This window comes from Protopterus annectens, chromosome 4.part1, assembly GCF_019279795.1.
Source record: "Protopterus annectens isolate FY-2018-M chromosome 4.part1, PAN1.0, whole genome shotgun sequence".
In the NCBI taxonomy this organism is placed as follows: domain Eukaryota; kingdom Metazoa; phylum Chordata; order Ceratodontiformes; family Protopteridae; genus Protopterus; species Protopterus annectens.
In genome coordinates this window covers 655,847,206-655,870,093 of record NC_056734.1, presented here as the reverse complement: position 1 = coordinate 655,870,093, position 22,888 = coordinate 655,847,206, and the positions used below count along the sequence as shown (strand labels likewise).

The 22,888-nt window shown below is 38.0% G+C and overlaps 1 protein-coding gene across 1 annotated transcript in view; it reads left to right on the top strand.

The window, feature by feature from the left end:
* The first annotated feature begins 923 nt into the window (after window positions 1-923).
* The window catches only part of LOC122801273 (vomeronasal type-2 receptor 26-like), a 195,731-nt gene continuing 173,766 nt past the window's right edge, over window positions 924-22,888 (top strand). The window contains exon 1 of the mRNA XM_044070822.1: window positions 924-1,016. Within this exon, the coding sequence (XP_043926757.1) occupies window positions 924-1,016 (93 nt within the window). The remainder of the gene's footprint in view (window positions 1,017-22,888) is intronic.

Here is a 22,888-nt window from a genome sequence, read left to right as displayed (position 1 = left end):
TTATGCATGTGCTTGCACCAACCTGCACTACTTATGGTACCTTTGTACTTTGGTGATGTGGAAGTACAGGGTACTGTTATGTGTATATACTAGAATGACCAAACCGATCTACATGATGGGTGCTACACAACAATGACTTTACATTGTGAATCAGTCCTTAGTGGCATGTTCACAAGGTACATTCTTGCTTCCAAGAAGCACCATTCTAGCTGGAAAGGGTAAATGATGGAAGTGCACACACATGCTTTGATGTTGAGTATGAATTATTGGAACAAACCTTTCCTCTCCATGGCTGAAATCTGCTTAGGCATTAGACTTCTAAGCAGTTTTGTTGTGACCATGCTTGGCAGGGTGCAATAGTAGATATTATACCTTGTCAATGGCCAAGGACATACTTAGCAGAAAGTTAGATGTAGGGCCACTGACATGATTCAAGATGCAGAAAATCACACTGCTTACCTTGCATGGGATGGTAGGATGACAGGAGATGGGCTGCTAGTCAAACCACCACTAATGGGTTACTCTATTTAGGGGATAATAATTATCACATTCCCCTGCTTGTGTTTTAGACTTGGGAGCTGAGCTACAGCATGCCCCTAAAGTATCAACTAATGATTCCCAATATATTTTTTTCATCTCTTCCCAAGATTTGGAAATATTTTGACTAATTTGAATAATTTTGTCTGCTCTTATATTGCTGTTCATGACACTAGATTTGTGGGCTTCTTGTATTTCAGGTACTCTGGGCTGCAAGATGCAAGGCCATATACTCAATGTAAGGCTACATTATCTATTACTGCCAGTACTCACAATGACTATTAACATTGTAATGTGACTAAAGTAGACATGATGAGTTGTATATTTACTGGGTCTTGTCCTTTGGTGTCTCCATAGGTGATGTTCCAGCTAGCTCGACCACTACCATGGAAGTTCTACTACCTGATATGGGAGAGGAAATTGACACTGACTATTATGGTAGTGAACAGCTGGTACAGTCAGGGACTACAGTGTCAAGGGTGAGTAAGCCAGATCCCCCACCCAAGCCATGGACACAGGCTATGTATTTGTGCACACCACCAAAGATGCACACATACCAAATGAAGGGCAAGCTGGTGAGAACACACATACACACTCACAGTCAAGGCAGTGAGTCACCCCTGCATCTCAAACATCATTGTCTGCCAAAAGCTCTACCAGTCATGGGGATGACCATGTGGGTGTGCATTCTTTTTTTCTATAGATAGCATGGGTACCACATTCCTCAAAATTAGCTTTGTTAGTGTCTGCAACCCAGTGTGGAGGTACTGGCTAGCAAAATCTCAGCCTTGGCAAAGATGATATACGTATCGTAGTGTGTTCATGATGATACATGGGAGTACATATCTCATACATGTGACATTTTAGACCAGACTGATCACCTACTGGTACATGGCAGGTGCTCATGTACTCCTGTGTTGCATGTCAGGCATAGCCACTCCACCTCTGCCTCTGGAGAATGTGGCCATTGTAGACATGGAAGGCCAAAGTCACAATCATGCAGCTCCATGACATCAACAGCAACATGAAGTGTAAAAGTGTGTACAGGCAGGAGAGGCTGTCCTTGAGGCAGTGTTACTCATGCCAGTGCTAAATCTGGTGAAGAATGTCATGATCACACAGCACACCTACTTCTAGGCAAGGCCAAATTACTTTGCATGAAACTCCAGGAAGACACAGCTCCCATGGATGGGGGCATGCACAGGATGGTCACACATATTCCATACATGGTGTGGACTTGTCTGTAAGAGCAATCCAAAGTGCTGCTACACACACACAGACAGCATACCCACACAGACACATATATACACACTCATACCCACACTCACACACTTGCACACACACAGACACACACACACACACACACACACACACACACACACACACACACACACACACGCACACACACACACACACACACACACACACACACACACACACACACACACACACACACACACACACACACACTAAGGATGGACATTTCCAAAGCCTTTTGCAGTAGTCCCTTCCAAGAAAAAAAAACATGCAGTTTGCTTACCTATTTTTCAATTTCTACAGCATTCACACATTTTCTTGTGGAAGACATTGCGCAATCATGTTCCCACCCAGGTTTTGTAAATGATGATTACTGTGCCCTGCCTTGTGGGCTTTGTTATTTAGGTTGCTTCTGTCTGTTGTGCAACATGGCCTGTCTGCATGATTAAGCACAGTCTGTTATTGGGTCCGCATAATTCACATATCACCATGATGAGCATGATTTACTATGGGCCAAAGCTGTCACTGTGGATTTCAGGGAGGTGTCATCAACCAGGGCACCACAGCATATCCAGACTCTTCAATGAGATCTCCTGGGAAATTCACCTTTCATAAATCATTAATAAAGTTCACACATGCATCATGTGTGGGAGTCATGGCAACTTCCTGAGGGGCCTGCAGGCACACTGTAAATAATACCATGTACATTACAAACCTCCTGGCAGCTTGGGCAATAACCTTTATGGTGAACATGCCTTCTTCCGTGGACACCAAGTGGAGCCATTATTTAATGTGGGCACAGTCTATGGTCCCCAGCATTTTTGGAAAGCAGGCTATGTCATAGGTATCCTACACACTGATGGCTTTGCCCTCACTGTGCATGGCAATGACATATGGTCTCCGATTTAATCCTACATTGCATTGAGGAAATGATGGTATATTCTGGAGGTGTATTTCTGGGATATCCTCAGTGAGTCCCTGTTGGTCATTGAAAGATTGGATTAGCTAGTATTTCTCACAAACCAGCAGATGAGGTTGACACATCTACCGCTACAAGCAAGATGTACTTTTCCACATGGTACAGACCTATTTTTTTTTTAATTTCTCCAAGTCTTTTGGGTTTCTAATACTATGACAGGAATAGACCCCATTCCTAAGTCAAAATATGATTAAAGTTCATGAAATGAATATTGCTTCAATCTTTGATGTTAGCCTGAAGTGCTCTTTGCAGCACCCACAATGTACTCAGTAATGACTCTTTCTGCAATTCATATGGAGTTACATGTATTAGTAACTTATCTAAGTACAATTGTAAATTCTTTTTTATAAGATTCATTGCTCCTACTGCCGTTGGAACTGTCTGGGTATCCTTCTTCCACATTGCCCTCATTTCTGCCTGGAAATCCTTGTAATTTATGACTTTATACCTCTCTGTACATAAGACACTGCATTCACTGGGTGTAGCAATTTCAGTGATAAATATTACTTTTGTCTTCTTATCATGGACTACTTTAGTTGCTTTTTTTCGCATCTATATTTTGAACTGTTGGTAATAGGTGATCCCATGTGATATAAACTTCATCATTTTCTATAATGCTTTGTTGCTCATGTTTCCATTATTTTTCAGCCACTTCAGTAGCATAATGTTTGCACAATCCCCAGTGCAACAGTCTTGTCACATTATTATGCCTTTCAGTATACAGTCCTTCTGCCACTAGCATAGTACAACCAGCAACAAGATGTGAGACTGTTTCTAAGTCTGTTTTACAAAACCTACATTTGTCTGTTTCTCCCACATGTTCAATGGACTTTGGAAAACAATATTTATGTAGCCCACTATCTTGGGCCACTAACATTAACCTTTCATCTGTTGAGTTAAATTCATCTCTCCTTAACCATTCCCAAGTTTGATCCTGATCAACATGAGGTTGTTCCAAACATTTATGTACCTGCAAGCATATTTATGCATTTTCCACATTTCTTGCCTTTGCATCTGATCCTTCACCTCATATTCAACAAATGTAAAATATAGAAAGAAAGAAAGAAAGAAAGAAATGTTTTTAGCACATTCAGTTGCTGCCTGATTTTTATCTACATCTGGATTGATTTCCATTCCCGCTTGAAACCAATATGCTTCTGCTAAACTAAGCAGGGAAGTCAGCTTAGATTTGTTCTCTTCATGTTTTAAAACTTTCACTACATTTGGGTCTTGCGAGGTCAGCAGACACGTATGCAGTCCTACAATTACAAATCTATACATGTAATCAATCCTGACAAGGTCCATACCTCCTTCAGAACAAGGAATATATAGTCTTGGTGTTGCACTGATTTTATAAATAATTTGATAAACATGAAGCATCCTTCTTGTTTTCCTGTTCAGCTGATCTAACACCTTTTGGGCAAGTCAGCCACTCCAAAACTGTAAATTAAAACAGGAAGAGCAAATTGGTTTATTGCCTGGATTTTGTTCATATATGTCAATGCTGTTTTCACTATTAATTTTAGTCTTCTAAAATATTCCTTACTAAGTTTTATTCACATTTGTTCATGTTCTATTGTTGATCCTTCTTCAGTTCTCAAATATTTATACTTTCCCACTGGGTCAAGTTATTTTATGTCACATTCATGTCCCAGGCTGATGTTTTCTTGTTGCTGCAGCTGTCCTACTTTAAATGTTGTGTTTACACATTTATCAAGACCAAATGACATTCTTATTTAATCTGAAAATGTTTTGACCACTTGCAGTTGTGCTTTAAGTTCCTCATCTGATGAACTATGCAGTTCTAAATAATTCACAAAAGATGAGAAGTCTTTATTCTTTGTTGTTTTCTGGGAGCCAAATCGTAGCCATAACCTAATCTGTTAAGTAGACAGCTTAATGGGTTAAGGGCAAGAGAAAAGAGAAGTGGTGACAAAAATTCACACTGGAATATCCCCCTTTGAATTTTTATCCCTAGAATAATAACTTGTCCTTTATCATGGCTTAACTGCAAAGTGGTGTGCCACTGGTTCTGGGCACTGTAATGTAATCAGTCAATTTAGGGTGTATCTTATACATTTTTAAGCACTCTTTTATCCATGAATGTGGAATACCGCCAAATGCTTTTTGTAGTCTATCCATGCCATACTTAGATTCTTCCCCATTTTACAGTTCTCCATTATGACTTTATTTAACATCAACAGATTCTTTTTTTCCATATGAGTTTGTTCTGTTACTCTTTTATTATATTGCCATGACAGAGGTTTCTTCTAAATGACTATAAACTTTGTTGGCATCAATTCCAGTGTATAGTTTATACATCATCAGAAGGTAAATTATCGGTCTATAGTTTTTAAGATAACTTGCAGGTTTGCTCTTAAGTAGAAGTATTGTTTTTCCTGTTGTTAATCAGGTTGGTGACTGTTTGGGATGTGCATATAAATAGTTCTTACTCATGGCTAAATCTTTATGTAAAGATGTTAATAATTTTAGCCAGAAGTTAGATACTGCCTCTAGGCCTAGGGTTTTCCAACTAGGAGCTTTCCTTAACTTTGTTTCAATCTCTCTGGCTATTACCTCATCCTATTTCATATCCAGTATATTTGAACTTCTTATTCTTTCTTTTACATTTTCTATCCATTCAGTATCTTTGTTATGTTCCACAGGATCTTCATAGATATTTCTCCAAAATGTATCTATTTCTTCTATTCAGGTAGTGTTTCGGTTCCTTTTGCCTTGTTTCCCAATTCTCTATAAACCTTTTTTGGGTGATCAATAAATTGATTTTTTGTACATTTCCTTTGTATTTATCTACATATATTCCACATTTTATTGCCTCTACTGATATTTTTAGTTTATTATTTGTGATAGTACATGATAGATCCTGATCTGTTCTGATACTGTGCATTGCTTTTATCAAATCTAGCTTTCTAAGTATTTTTGTTGATCTGTTCCCTCTTCTGTATTCTTTTAACAGTGACACTTTTTGTCTTAATTGCTTTATTGTTTTCTCAATTTGATACTTCGATGATGGCATTTGGTTTCTCCCCTTCCTTTCCCTTACTGCCCTGTGTTTTTGTGGTAAGACTTTATCTGTTATTACGGTAATATATCCTATTGATTTATGTTATATTGCATGAATCTCTATGAACAATCCTAATTACTGTGTTCATTTGCTTTATCAAACTTCTAACTTTTTGAGTTTTATTAACTTTCTGTAATCTATCTCTTTCATTGATCTTAATGTCTGTCCATTTGTATTAAATCAAGCAACTCTTCTTTTAGATAATTTTCTTCAAAACTGAGGGCACATTCTTAGTTCTCCATTTCCTGCAGGCATTCTAAAGAAAGTTCCAGAGCATCTTCTTGTATGACATTCTCTTCAGTTTCATCTTGTGTCATCCTTTGCTCTTTCATATGAGAACTCACTGGCCTATCACTCCACAACATTTACTGTGAAAGAGTTACCACCGTTTACTGTTGCTTCCTTTGCTGTGCAACTCCTACTGAACTTTTGCACTAGTTTCCTGTGGAAGGCTCCAAAGTATGTTCATATAGCAACTGATCAGTTGTTTCCCACTCCACTGGTTTCTCTATAATTTGGGGATCCATTGCTCTATCCTCCTGTGATGTTAGCAGAGTTAGATTTTCTACACTAAATCCTTCACTTAACAGGTAATCCATAACTTCAGTTTCTATTTCTCTAACTTCTCCATTAGTAATCCTCTTTTCTTCTTTTCTTCTTTATTTTCTTATTTTTGTATTGTAAAATTATCCATACCCAGATGCTTTTGCTGTATATTTCTTCAAATATCTTTTGTGCTGCTTATTTTGTATTGATTAGTTTTGCTTTCTCCTTTACACGAATATTGCACCATATTAAATTTCTTTTTCTTTCCCATGTCCATATTTCTTCTTCAGATGTCTCCTGCTCCTCCTGTCTTTCCTTATTTGGGGGACTTGTTGTTCCTTTATACTGTGATATAACCTGTGCTAGACTTTCTACACTAAATCCTTCACTTCCATAACTTCAGCTTCCATTTTTTAACTTCTACTTTGCTAATCTTCTGTTCTACATTCCCTCTTTGTGATTTTATTTTTTATATTGTGATATTTTCCATATATGGATGCTTTTGCTAGTATTTCTCTTCAAATATTTGTGGGGGCTGCTTTTTTTGCATTGATTAATTTGGCTTTCTCCTTTGAATAAATATTGTACCATATCCAATCTCTCTTTCTTTCCCATGTCCACATTTCTTTTTTATACCTTTCAAAAGTCTCTAGATTTTCATGTTTATATTTTCACACTTCCTCAGTCACTTTTCTTTCCAAACAACTGAAGGCTTCTTGGTCTATAAAATGTTTTTCATAAATATTTTGTATTAATGAACACAATTTTTCATTTGAAGCTTCTGAAGGTTTTTCTTGTGCAAGTATTTTTCTTTATTCTAATTTCTCTCTTAATCTTTGTTGTATATCCCCTGTCTGGAAATTCTGAGCTTCTTGCATAATAGTAACAATACATAATTTCTTTCTTATCCTCAATACTCCACTCTATCATCTTTATGGCTCTTTTTTGGCCTATCAACTTTTGTGTTTTTTGTGGACTACTACTTCCTTCTGCAACAGGAGGCCACCCTCCCCTGAGCCTGGCCTGGCTCTATTGTAGAAATGTTTCCATGTCTTGAAGATTCTACACTGTCATTTTTTCCAGTCCTGGCACAGGTGCACCTACCAGGATTGAGCACCTTTTAATTCTGGGTCTTGTGCACCCAGCTATCTTTTTATTTATTAACTTACTTCTGTCCATGACATACGCTATATAAAATACAATCTATATATCACTGTTGTCTTGGTGAGATTTTGTGAAAAACAGGGTCCGCATCATGGAAGTCCTCGCCAAGACTTGAGGATGAATTTAATTCTATCAATTCTACTCTCCTTTGCTTGCTGATTTATCATCTCTCCATTCAGACCCCTGATCAATTTTCTTTTTTTAATTTCTCCAAGTCTTTTGGGTTTTTAATGTCATGACATGAATGGACACCATTCCTAAATCAAAGTATGATTAAAGTTTAGGAAATTAGTATTGTTTCAATCTTTGATGTTAGCTAGAAGTGCTCTTCACAGCACCTGCAATGTGTCCAGTAATGACTCCTTCTGTAATTCAATGTGGTGTAATGTCCATGAAATGTTAGGGTAGGACAAATGAAAATGGAATCTCTAAAGGTGGCAATGCACAATACTGCATCTGCTAGAGACAATAACAGCCTGTTTCATATATACATTCACTAAAGATGCAACAACCCATAACATATTTCTGCTACTTCCCTGCATTTATATTTTAATAATGTTGATCATCACCACTTCATTATACTGTAACTAGTATATGCTGTGAGCAGCTATTATTCTCATCCTCCTGAACTCGCACTCAGTTCATCCACAAATTGCACACGACCTGCAAGCAACAACTCATTATGCATAATTGCTCACTGCAATTCAATGAATATTTCTGAGTCCTAGAGCTTGTGTATATACAGTTTAATATTAAGTCCAAATGTATGAGCTTTGGGTGAGTTTATAATTCATTTAATTTGTTGTGCTGTACTTTTCATGTTCTTTTACTTGTATTACATAGTATGCATATAATATTTTGTTACACTCGGAGTGAAGAAAAACAGTATTTGAAAAGAAAGGTTGCAAGTGTGTATTATTTCTTATTATGCAATATCTGGCCATTAACATTCAAAAATGCACATGCAGATTGGTAAGCCCAATCAGTGTGCCCGTTGTAAAATCCAGCATATACCAATAGAAAAAGGTCCAGTCTCCCAGAGTTTCTTCTATTAATATATCCTTCATCTTTCTAGTTTTCTTGAGCTAAGAGGTTGAGAGGTATGAAATTTGAAATCCAGACAGTTTAGAGGTATGATAGAGACAGGGCAGAATTACAAGGAAAATCAGGTACATTATGAAAAGCTAAATAAATGTATCTGATTTTCCTTGTATTTCTGCCCTGTCTGCCTCATACCTCTAAATTGTCCAAAGCACTGATGTACTGCATAAGCATGGGAATGTAAGTCCCATACGCATGTGCAGTACATCAAAAAAAGCTGCAAAATATCTAACAAAAGTAGAACACCACAGAGACATTATAAAAAGACATTGTTTATGAAAAGTAAATATTTTTTTCTTAAATAATCTCATTGTATAATATAAATAACCAACTCCTATAGTGAAGATTTACCCATGGTTGTCTTTGTTTAATCACTCGTCTTCACCCTTGTGTTTAAACCACAACAACCGTGGGTAAATCTTCAATATACCACATCCACTCATTGGTTATTGCTATAGTAGACCATACACTATGCCATCTTCTACCAACCTATTTAAAAGTAGTAATAAAACATTGACAAAAAAAATTCTGCATAACAAGTATTTGATACTTGGGGGTTCTAGCTTATGCAATCATTAAAAATTATCTATATTTTTAAGTAGGCTCAGGGATGCCCACTAGCAATGGAAACCAAGACCAATAGTAGTAAGAAAATCCAATCTTTATTGAACGATCACAGACTAAGACAAAATGAAATCCAAAATAAGATCAAGCGCTTTCGCTCGGTCAATACCGAGCTTTCTCAAGATAAAAACCAAAGTGCAGTGCCATCAATAAATAGGTAGTAGTAAGTCACCTGACTCATTCATTAACATAATTGTATAATTAGTAAGCACTTAATAGGCTAAATACAAAAGTATTATTAAAGTTCATATTTAAAAAGCCATTGTTATTAAAAAACGCATAATTATATTCGTAAAACTTAGTGTGGATATGTATTAATAAACATATAAAAAACATCAAAACCACTTACAATCCTTACTGCATAAAACTGGTAAAAACCTGTTGTACAAACTCAATTCAAGTGCATAAGTTTTATATTAGGTTGGAAGTGTAGTTAGGTACTTAAATACTCAGATGAGGGTCATTTATGCACTTGAATTGAGTTAGTATAACAGGTTTTTACCAGTTTTATGCAGTAAGGAGTGTAAGTGGCTTTGATGTTTTTATATGTTTATTAATACCTATCCACACTAAGTTTTACAAATATAATTATGTGTTTTTTAATAACAATGGCTTTTTAAATATGAACTTTATTAATACTTTTGTATTTAGCCTATTAAGTGCTTACTAATTATACAATTATGTTAATGAATGAGTCAGGTGACTTACTACTACCTATTTATTGATGGCACTGCACTTTGGTTTTTATCTTGAGAAAGCTCGGTATTAACCGAGCGAAAGCGCTTGATCTAATTTTGGATTTCATTTTGTCGTATTCTGTGGTCGTTCAATAAAGATTGGATTTCCTTACTACTACTACTGGTCTTGGTTTCCATCACTAGTGGGCATCCCTGAGTTTTCTTGGTTTTGTTGCTGTATTTTGGTATATTTTTAAGTAGTTACTATAACTTGTCATTTAATTATGAAAAGACTTGAGGCTATTTATTCATGGCTGTTAAAAGCTTTTAAATAAAAGCTCCAAATAGCAGAACTTACACTACAAGTTTTACAATGATTAATTTTGGTTATTAGTTTTGCTTAAGTCCTGGGCTACTGCAATGATGTTCAGAGGAAACTCCCTATCAGATTTAACAATTTAATTTACATAAGTTTTCAGAAAGAAAAAAAATTATATCTGAATATGTACATGCAACAATTTACAACAAATTCAGATGACATTTTTATGCAAAATATATTATTTGATTTTCTCATTCTGTTTTTTACTAAAACACCATGAAACAGTGTCATTTAGAACTAATGCTTAAAATAGCCTGATAACACATATAATTGCTGACTGAAATCTCACCATGAAACTGTATTTTTTAGAAATAATGCCTAAAATAGCCTAATAAAGCACATAATAACTGACTGAAAACTCACCATGAAACTGTATTATTCAGAATTAATGCTTAAAATAGCCTAATAAAGAACATAATAACTGACTGAAAACTCACCATACAACTGTATTATTCAGAATTAATGTTTAAAATAGCCTGATAAAGCACATGTTCTTGTTCGTCCATCATTGTCGACGATGAACAAAGACATCACGTCAAGGAGGTTAACTGAGTATGGTGTGTCCATCTGTGGCTGATCAATCCGATGCAGGCTTGGAAAGCTCTGGCACACATTGGGCACAAGTGGTAATTTGAGTTGGTTGGCAATAAGTTGGCTGTATATTTATGCAGCTCACACTTCCTCTGTGCCTCTGCAGTCCTGCTCTGCTCGTAGGAAACAGCACCTTTACTGATGCAGTTTTGCAGGGGGGGGGTGGTCTTGTGCTAGGATTTCCCAGGAGTACGGGTCAATGCCAAAGCTTTTCATAAAGACTTTAAATGTATCCTTGGATCACTTTTTCTACCCACCTTTGTGCATTTGCTTACAGTAAGTTCACCATAAAACAGTCTCTCAGGGAGGTGTGTGTCTGGCATACATACAAGGTGGCCTACCCACCTGACTTGGGCTCTCTTCATCAGGGTGTAGATACTTGACAGTCCAGCTTGAGAGAGGACAGCTATGTCTGGAACTTTGTTCTGCCAGGAAATTTTCAGCAGCCTTCTTACGCAGTTCATATGGAAGTGATTCAGCTTTTTGTCGTGATGCTCATACACACATGCTCATAAAGCACATAATAACAGACTGAAAACTCATCATGAAACTGTATTATTCAGAATTAATGTTTAAAATGGCCCGATAAAGCCCATAATAAGTGATTGAAAACTCACCATGAGAATGTATTATTCAGAATTAATATTTAAAATAGCCTTTAATGCACATAATAACTGATTGAAAACACATTGAAACTGTATTATTCAGAATTAATGTTTAAAATAGCCTAATGATGCACATAACTGAATGAAAACACCATGAAACTGTATTATTCAGAATTAATGTTTAAAATAGCCTGATAAAGCACATAATAACTGACCGAAAACTTACCAAGAAACTGTATTATTCAGAATTAATGTTTAAAATAGCCTGATAGCACACGTAATGACTGACTGAAAACTCACCATGAAACTGTATTATTCAGAATTAATGCTTAAAATAGCCTGATAACGCACATAATAACTGACTCAAAACTCAACAAGAAACTGTAATATTCAGAATTAATGTTTAAAATAGCCTGATAAAGCACATAATAAGTGACTGAAAACTAACCATGAAACTGTATTATTCAGAACTGATGTTTAAAATAGCCTGATAACACACATAATAACTGAAAGAAAACACCAAGAAACTGCATTATTCAGAATTAATGTTTGAAATAGCCTGATAAAGCACATAATAACTGACTGAAAACTCACCATGAAACTGTATTATTCAGAATTAATGTTTAAAATAGCCTGATAAAGCACATAATAAGTGACTGAAAACTCACCATGAAACTGTATTATTCAGAATTAATGTTTAAAATGGCCTGATAAAGCACATAACTGACTGAAAACTCACCATGAAACTGTAATATTCAGAATTATTTTTTTTAAATAGCCTGATAACGCACACAATAACTGAATGAAAACACCATGGAACTTTATTATTCAGAATTAATGTTTAAAATCGCCTGATAAAGCACAGAATAACTAATTGAAAACTCACCATGAAACTGTATTATTCAGAATTAATGCTTAAAACAGCCTGATAAAGCACATGTTGCTGTTCGTCCGTCATTGTCGACGATGACCAAAGACATCACGTCAAGGAGGTTAACTGAGTATGGTGTGTCCGTCTGTGGCTGATCAATCTAATGCGGGCTTGAAAAACTCTGCCACATGTTGGGCACAAGTGGTAATTTGAGTTGGTTGGTAATAAGTTGGCTGTAGATTTATGCAGCTCAGGCTTCCTCTGTGCCTCTGCAGTCCTGCTCTGCTCGTAGGAGACAGCACTTTAGTTGATGCAGTTTCACCAGGCGGGGCGGTTTTGTGCTAGGATTTCCCAGGAGTACGGGTCAATGCCATCGTTTTTCAGAGAGACTTTCAATATATCCTTGAATCACTTTTTCTGCCCACCTTGTGTGCATTTGCTTACAGTAAGTTCACCATAAAACAGTCTCTTAATGAGGCGTGTGACTGGCATACGTACAATGTGGCCTGCCGACCTGACTTGGGCTCTCTTCAGCAGGGTGTAGATACTTGACAGTCCAGCCTGAGAGAGGACAGCTGTGTCTGGAACTTTGTCCTGCCAGGTAATTTTCAGCAGCCTTCTTAAGCAGTTCATATGGAAGTGATTCAGCATTTTGGTATGATGCTCATACACACATGCTCATAAAGCACATAATAACAGAATGAAAACTCACCATGGAACTGTATTATTCAGAATTAATTAATTCAGAAAGTACCTTGTAAAGGTAAGAGAAACCAGCTCTTAAACTTTACAAAAAAGCACCTAAACAGGTATGTCCAAGGGTCAGCTTCCAGTGATTTCTCCAGTCCACCTGGTGAATCTGGGCATATTGGGGCAATGCGGCAACTGCCTCATGTACACAGGCAATCCTCTCCTCCTACCACACAACACTACAACCTGCAAGAGATGCACTTACATAGGCAAACTGGAAGCTAAGCTCTCTCCAGTCAAGATTGTGCTAGACAGTCAAGAGGAGAAGACTAACACCTGCATTACACCTCTAGTAACTCATAGCCCTTCAAAACCCTCACCATCAACACCCACACATAGCAACACTAAAGCCACATATGCGGAGGCCCTTAACATTAGCCTGCCCAAGCAACAAGGACCTCCGAAGCCAAAACACAAACAAACACCAGTCACAACCAAAGTGACACACAGCTCACAACACCAGTGTGCCATCCAACAACAGCCCCTAAGGCAAGACAATGTACCCAACACTTTAGTCATAGGTGACAAACAAACAAACACCAGTCACAACCAAAGTGACATATAGCTCACAACACCAGTGTGCCATCCAACAACAGCCCCTAAGGCAAGACAATGTACCCAACACTTTAGTCATAGGTGACTCTATAATCAGGCACACTGATGTCCCACTCACCTGGCTGAAAAAGGAGAAAATTACAGTCAGCTGCCTGTAGGGTTCCAGGATCCGCCACATAACGTATGCACTCAAGTCACTCCACAACTAGTACAAATACGACTCTGTCATTGTCCATGCTGGAGTGAATGACTTGAGACGTACCTCCCTGGACTTCATGAAAAGAGACATGGAAGAGCTCTTGGATCATGTGACCCAGCAGGTATGACCCTAGCCCTGAGTAGCATCCTGCCTTTGCCCAGAATGATACCACAGTATAAGGACAAAATGACTGATTCAACAATTGGCTAAGCTTCTGGTGTCATTCAAAGGGGATCCAGTATTTGTCTGTCTGGGAAGACATAATTGACAAATGACGATGCTTTGCCAGAGGTGGTCTGCACCTGTCACTCCTGGGATTCAGGTTACTGGCTAAAGCTCTTGCCACCACTATAGTGCCTTTTTTAGGCAAGGTTCAAAGGATAAAACCACCACCATAACAGATACAAGCTTGCAAAATCTGAAGGTAATTCTACTCAATGCTAGAAGTCTAAACCTCAAAATGCACTCTCTCGAGGCACTCCTAAAAATGGAGAACATCGATATCTGTGCAGTGACTGAGACCTCGTTCAAGGCTCCAGAGAGCACCCCTGCAATACCAGGCAACAATTCTTACCACACTTTTTATCCACAAAACCAAGACCGAAACACTAAAGGTGGAGGAGTGTCCTTATTCAACAAGGATATTCACACCTCCAGGCTAGTTGCCCAACACAATGCATCTGAAATTCTCCAGGTGTAACTAACACTAGGTAAGACTGCAATCCAAATTGTAGCTTGCTACAGATCCCCACTATACCCCAAGATTCTCACTACACCTTCCTAAACATACTGGAAAATATTAAGATACAACCAACCACCCTAATACTGGGTGATTTCAACTACCCTGCCATTAATTGGGAAACCTACTTTGGTACCAACTCCTTTTCCCAACTGTTCTTGGAATTCATAAATTCCAATGCCCTGGATCAACTAATCCATTGTCCCACCAGGGGCTCCAATATCCTAAACCTGGTCATTACCAACATGGGAGATAGATGCTCCACACCAGTGATCACCTCCTCATTGGTCAGGTCTGACCATAAGCAAATCACCCTTGACATCAACATCCCACCCCCACCCCACCCCCAGTAAGGAAACCTCCTTAAAAAAACTTCTCCAAAGCCAACTTCATGCTACTGAAGTCAGAAGTGACAAACTTCACAACACCCATGCAGACGGGATCTGTAAGTTCGACTGCAGAATCCTACACTAAGGCACTGTACGAGCACATCCACTTGTGCATGAATCGTGCCATCCCAAATAGAAGCAAGATGCTCTTCTCCAAAAAAAGGAAGCCAATCTGGTGGTCCCCTGCTATAAACAAACTATACAACAGAAGGAAGAAACTGCTGCAGAAAAGAGGAAAATCCCAGGATGCAAAAAACTTCCTCACCAGCCTCATTAAGAAGCAGAGATCCCTCATAAAATCCTCAAAAGCTAGTTACGAAAATAAAATTGCCAAAGATTCCAAAGACAACCACAAGGCATTCTATAGTTATGTCATGAATCTAAATGGCAATGCTCAGATCTGCTCTGAGCTACAATAGAATGGCATTAAATATACTGATCCCAAGGATATTGCCAATATCCTGGCAGATCGATTTAGTGCCAACTTCACCCCCCTCTCATCCCCTAAAGGGCCCATCTCAATACCAAAAGATTGCCAAATTCCGATAATCACAACCACACAGGTAGAAACAGCACTCTCCAAAGCTAAGAATACAGCATCCATGGGACCAGATGACATCCCAGGCTGTGTACTACATGAACTAAAAAATTAACTCGCACCCCACCTAAGTGTCATATTTAATCATAGCCTCACCTCAGGCTTCACGCCCACTGAGTGGCGCACAGCTACAGTTATCCTGCTCCACAAGGGAGGATCCACCTTGGATCCCGGGAACTACCGTCCCATCAGTCTGACAAGCCTGATCTGCAAGGTCATGAAACGCATTATCATGGAACTTATAAACAAAGACATTGGCAACCTTCGAACAATGGACTCCACCCAGTTTGGGTTTGTGAAGGGCCGATCTTGTCACCTGAATCTGATTGACTTCTTTGAATCAGTCTCCAGAGCTGTGGACGAGGGTAAGGTGGTCCACACAGCCTATCTGGACCTCGTCAAGGCCTTCGACACCATCCCCCACTCTGGAATCATAGATAAACTTACTGAGCTGGGCATAAATCCCTGCGTCACTCAATGGGTTGCCAACTGGCTTACTGACAGAACCCAGACTGTAAAAGTAGCCGACTCCAAATCAAGCTCCAGACAAGTGACAAGTGGAGTACCTCAGGGTTCAGTCCTGGGACCACTCTTGTTTGGCATCTACTTTTTTGAAGTACAGGCCAGCACTAAGGGACTCTGGCTAACAAAGTTTGCAGATGACTGCAAACTGGGAGCCATTATTGAATCCCCAAATTATGTGGATATTCTACAAAAGGGCCTTACAGAAATAGATGCCTGATGCCAGAGCCATGGGCTCAAGCTTAATGCCAAGAAATGTATAGTTATCCCCTTTGGAAAAAAAACATGTACCCATGAACTACCACATAGGTGGCAGGACACTAAATATCGAAAGTGTGATGAGAGACTTAGGAACACAAGTGGACAGTGGTCTCACTTTCGATAAACACATTACCACAACAGTCAGGAAATCGTTCTATGTGGCACACCTCATCACTAAGGGCTTTTCATCCAGAAATAAGGAGGTCATTGTCCCACTGTACTCATTCCTCATTAGACCCATCATAGAGTATAATGCCCCATTTGGTATGTACCTCACAAGACATCTGCAACAGCTGGAAAGGCCACAGAAATACCTCACTAAAAGAATCACAGGCCTAAAGCAGATGCCATATGCTGACCGTCTAAAAAAACTCCAGCTATACTCTGTGGCATATCGTCTACTCTGAGGCGATCTCTGCTTAACATACAAGGCCATGTCAATCCCTGAGCTGCTGGACATGCTCCACTTAAAGAAATCCAAATCCTTCAGAGCCACACACTCCAGGGATCTAAACCTTATCATCACAATGAACAAAACATGCTGGAGGGATAGGTTCCTGACCCAGAGATTCCCCATACTCTGGAATAGACTGCCCATACATGTCAAGCAGAGTGCCTCATTGGCCCTCTTCAAAAGGAACCTTGATGATTGGATGGGAGATAGGAAATTCACCCCGGGGATTATGTCAGTCGTCCTGCTAGACAGGGGCCCAGAGAATAAATATTGTGGGAAGAAATTTCCAGGGAATTGTTACGGCTAGGCTTGCATAGGCCTTAGGGCCAATAGCCTAGTACCAACCTATGAACCTATGAACCTATAATGTTTAAAATGGCCTGATAAAGCCCATAATAGGTGATTGAAAACTCACCATGAAAATGCATTATTCAGAATTAATGTTTAAAATAGCCTGATAATGCACATAATAACTGATTGAAAACACAGTGAAACTGTATTATTCAGAATTAATGTTTAAAATAACCTCATAATGCACATAACTTACTGAAAACTCACTATGAAACTGTAATATTCAGAATTAATGTTTAAAATAACCTGATAACACACATAATAACTGAATGAAAACACCATGAAACTGTTGTTGTTTGTGTCTTTCGGCTTTTCCCGGTTATGGGTCGCCACAGCGGAACTCCGGTCTGCTAATCATTCTCAGTAGATTTTTATGTGCCGAGTTGCCAGCCCTGACACACAACCTTCAACGAAGGTATGCCCATTCACACATGTCTCCAGAAAGAAGACGCTCTAGCTGAGAATCGAACGGGACAACGTCTTACTGTGAGGCAACAGTGCTACAGCAGCACCACCACCGCAGTAAACTGTATTATTATGAATTAATGTTTAAAATAGCCAGATAAAGCACATAATAAGTGAATGAAAACTCACCAAGAAACTGTATTATTCAGAATTAATGTTTAAAATAGCCTGATAACACACATATTGACTGACTGAAAACTCACCATGAAACTGTATTATTCATAATTAATGCTTAAAATAGCCTGATAACACACATAATAACTGAATGAAAACTCACCAAGAAACTGTATTAGTTAAGTTAATCAACGTAAACGTCCCACTAGAGAGCGCGTTCCTACTATAAAAATGGGTAAATGCAAAAATCAAACTCCGTGTAGGAACGCTGACTGTCTAAGTCGACAGTCACACACTGATGCAGTAAGCACTTACGAACAAGCTGCTTCGGCTCAACGGCAAGTTTACGAGGCACAAATACCAAGCTCTTGGAAAGTAAAGAGGCAAAAGCTGCTTCAACTTCTGTTAAACCACGAGACTTTCAGGATATCCAAAATGTTGAATAAAAAACAATAGCTCCAACTCTCAATATTATAAAGGGAACGTTCTTTATTCACAGCAATTAAATATCAGTTAGCGCTTTCACCCTCAAAAGGGCTTCCTCAGACTGTACATTGAACTTAGAGAGGCACAGCCTTTATATATCTTGTGTGCTTAAGTTAATCATTACTATCAATCATCTCAATTGCATAAATGAATTTGCGCAATTAATCTCATCTTATTTAAATTAAAAGTATTTAAACAACTTACATACTTCATTAATATTAACTTAATAGCTCTTAGAGATTTATCTAATATTTTGTATGACTAATACACTTTTTAACATTAAAAACTTGTAAACTTCTAACCCGACCAATAATAACATAATTCATTGCTACTGGTGGTTTACTACTACATTGTAAATTCTAATTTAAAACATTGACTTTAAAAAAATCTGTTTCTCATTATATATTGTCTATTGTATATTGTCTAAAGTGTCTCAGCACTGAGACACTTTAGACAATATATAATGAGAAACAGATTTTTATAATACTATAGTTATGACATACCCGATGAATTTCCAGTTTGATACTAAACTAGATTGTGATTAATATTTTTAATAGGAGCTTACATTTAGTAATAGAGTATAAAATGTAAGGTAGAGTTACACTATATTATTTCAGACATTTGTTTAAATATTTTAAAGTCAATATTTTAAAGTCAATGTTTTAAATTAGAATTTACAATGTATTTAACTTTGTGTACATGAGGACACAATATAGGTTGTGTATAAGTGGTTTCATCTATCGTGTGTTTTAGAAAAAGTTAAAAGAAATGAATGGCGTATTAGCACCATCTATTGGTATGTTAGTAAACCACCAGTAGCAATGAATTATGTTATTATTGGTCGGGTTAGAAGTTTAAAAGTTTTTAATGTTAAAAAGTGTATTAGTCATACAAAATATTAGATAAATCCTTAAGAACTATTAAGCTAATATTAATGAAGTGTGTAAGTTGTTTGGATACTTTTAATTCAAATAAGATGGATTAAGAGTTTAATTGCGTAAATTTATTTATGCAATTGAGATGACTGATAGTAATGATTCACTTAAGCACACAAGATATATAAAGGCTGTGCCTTTCTAAGCTCATTGTACAGTCTGAGGAAGCCCTTTTGAGGGTGAAAGCGCTAACTGATGTTTAATTGCTGTGAATAAAGAACGTTCCCTTTATTTTATCGAGAGTTGGAGCTATTGTTTTTTATTCAACATTTTGGATATCCTGTAAATCTCGTCGTCTAACAGAAGTTAAAGCAGTGTTTGCCTCTTTACTTTCTAAGAGCTTGGCATTTGTGCTTCGTAAATTTGCCGTTGAGCCAAAGAAGCTTGTTCGTAAGTGCTTACAGCATCAGTGTGTGACTGTCAACTCAGACAGTCAGCGTTCCTACACGGAGTTTGATTTTTGTAAGAAACTGTATTATTAAGAATTAATGTTTAAAATAGCCTGATAACACACATAATGACTAATTGAAAATTCACCATGAAACTGTATTATTCAGAATTAATGCTTAATATAGCCTGATAAAGCACATAATAACTGACTTAAAAACTCACCATTAAACTGTATTATTCAAAAATAATGCTTAAAATAGCCTGATAACCACATAATAACTGACTGAAAACTCACCATGAAACTGTATTATTCAGAATTGTTTAAAATAGCCTGATAAAGCACATAAGTGACAGAAAACTCACCATAAAACTGTATTATTCAGAATTAATGTTTAAAATAGCCTGATAAAGCGCATCATAACAGACTGAAAACTCACCATGAAACTGTAATATTCAGAATTAATGTTTAAAATAGCCTGATAACGCACATAACTGACTGAAAACTCAACATGAAATTGTAATATTCTGAATTAATGTTTAAAATAGTCTGAAAACACACATAATAACTGAATGAAAACACCATGAAACTGTATTATTCAGAATTAATGTTTAAAATAGCCAGATAAAGCACATAATAATTGACTGAAAACTCACCAAGAAACTGTATTATTCAGAATCAATGTTTAAATAGCTCAAAAAAGCACATAGTAACTGACTGAAAACTCACCAAGAAACTATTTTATTTAGAATTAATGTTTGAAATAGTCTGATAAAACACATAACTGACTGAAAACTCACCATGAAACTGTATTATTCAGAATTAATGTTTAAAATAGCCTGATAAAGCACATAATAAGTGATTGAAAACTCACCATGAAACTGTATTATTCAGAATTAATGTTTAAAATATCCTGGCAGATCGATTTAGTGCCAACTTCACCCTCCTCTCACCCCCTAAAGGGCCCATCTCAATACCAAAAGATTGCCAAATTCCGATAATCACAGCCACACAGGTAGAAACAGCACTCTCCAAAGCTAAGAATACAGCATCCATGGGACCAGATGACATCCCAGGCTGTGTACTACAGTAACTAAAAAATTAATTGGCACCGCGCCTAAGTGTCATGTTTAATCATAGCCTCACTTCAGGCTTTGCACCCACTGAGTGGTACACAGCTACAGTTATCCTCCTCCACAAGGGAGGATCCACCTTGGATCTCAGGAACTACCGCTCCATCAGTCTGACAAGCCTGATCTGCAAGGTCATGGAACTCATTATTATGGAACTTATAAACAAAAACATTGGCAACCTTCAAACACTGGACTCCACCCAGTTTGGGTTTGTGAAAGGCCGATCTTGTCTCCTGAATCTGATTGACTTCTTTGAATCGGTCTTCAGAGCTGTGGATGAGGGTAAGGCGGTCCACACAGCCTATCTGGACCATGCCAAGGCCTTCGACACCATCCCCCACTCTGGAATCATAGATAAACTTACTACGTCACTCGATGGGTTGCCAACTGGCTTACTGACAGAACCCAGACTGTAAAAGTAGCCGACTCCAAATCAAGCTCCAGACAAGTGACAAGTGGAGTACCTCAGGGTTCAGTCCTGGGACCACTCTTATTTGGCATCTACTTCTCTGAAGTACAGGCCAGCACTAAGGGACTCTGGCTAACAAAGTTTGCAGATGACTGCAAACAGGGAGCCATTATTGAATCCCCAAATTATGTGGATATTCTACAAAAGGGCCTTACAGAAACAGTTGTCAGGTGCCAGAGCCATGGGCTCAAGTTTAATGCCAAGAAATGTATAGTTATCCCCTTTTGAATAAAAACATGTACTACCACATAGGTGGCAAGACACTAAACATCGAAAGTGTGATGAGAGACTTAAGAACACAAGTGGACAGTGGTCTCACTTTCGATAAACACATCACCACAACGGTCAGGAAATCCTTCTATGTGGCACACCTCATCTCTAAGGGCTTTTCATCCAGAAAAAAGGAGGTCATTGTCCCACTGTACTCATTCCTCATTAGACCCATCATAGAGTATAATGCCCCATTTGGTATGTACCTCAAATGACATCTGCAACAGCTGGAAAGGCCACAGAAATACCTCACTAAAAGAATCACAGGCCTAAAGCAGATGCCATATTCTGACCGTCTAAAAAAACTCCAGCTATACTCTGTGGCATATCGTCTACTCAGAGGCAATCTCTGCTTAACATACAAGGCCATGTCAATCCCTGAGCTGCTGGACATGCTCCACTTAAAGAAATCCCAATCCCTCAGAGCCACATGCTCCAGGGCTCTAAACCTTATCATCACAATGAAAAAAACATGCTGGAGGGATAGGTTCCTGACCCAGAGATTCCCCATACTCTGGAATAGACTGCCCATACATGTCAAGCAGAGCACCTCATTGGCCCTCTTTAAAAGGAACCTTGATGATTGGATGGGAGATAGGAAATTCACCCCGGGGATTATGTCAGTCACCCTGCTAGACAGGGGCCCAGAGAAGTAAATATTGTGGGAAGAAATTTCCAGGGAATTGTTATGGCTAGGCTTGCATAGGCCTTATGGCCAATAGCCTAGTACCAATCTATGAACCTATGTACCTATAATATTTAAAATTGCCTGATAAAGCCCATAATAAGTGATTGAAAACTCACCATGAAAATGCATTATTCAGAATTAATGTTTAAAATAGCCTGATAATGCACATAATAACTGATTGAAAACACAGTGAAACTGTATTATTCAGAATTAATGTTTAAAATAACCTCATAATGCACATAACTGACTGAAAACTCACTATGAAACTGTAATATTCAGAACTAATGTTTAAAATACCCCGATAACACACATAATAACTGAATGAAAACACCATGAAACTGTTGTTGTTGTGTCTTTCGGCTTTTCCCGGTTAGGGGTCGCCACAGCGGAACTCTGGTCTGCTAATCATTGTCAGTAGATTTTTATGTGCCGAGTTGCCAGCCCTGATGCACAACCTTCAACAAAGGTACGTCCATTCACACATGTCTCCAGAAAGAAAATGCTCTAGCTGAGAATCGAACGGGACAACGTCTTACTGTGAGGCAACAGCACTACAGCAGCACCACCAACGCAGTAAACTGTATTATTATGAATCAATGTTTAAAATAGCCAGATAAAGCACAAAATAAGTGACTGAAAACTCACAAAGAAACTGTATTATTCAGAATTAATGTTTAAAATAGACTGATAACACACATATTGACTG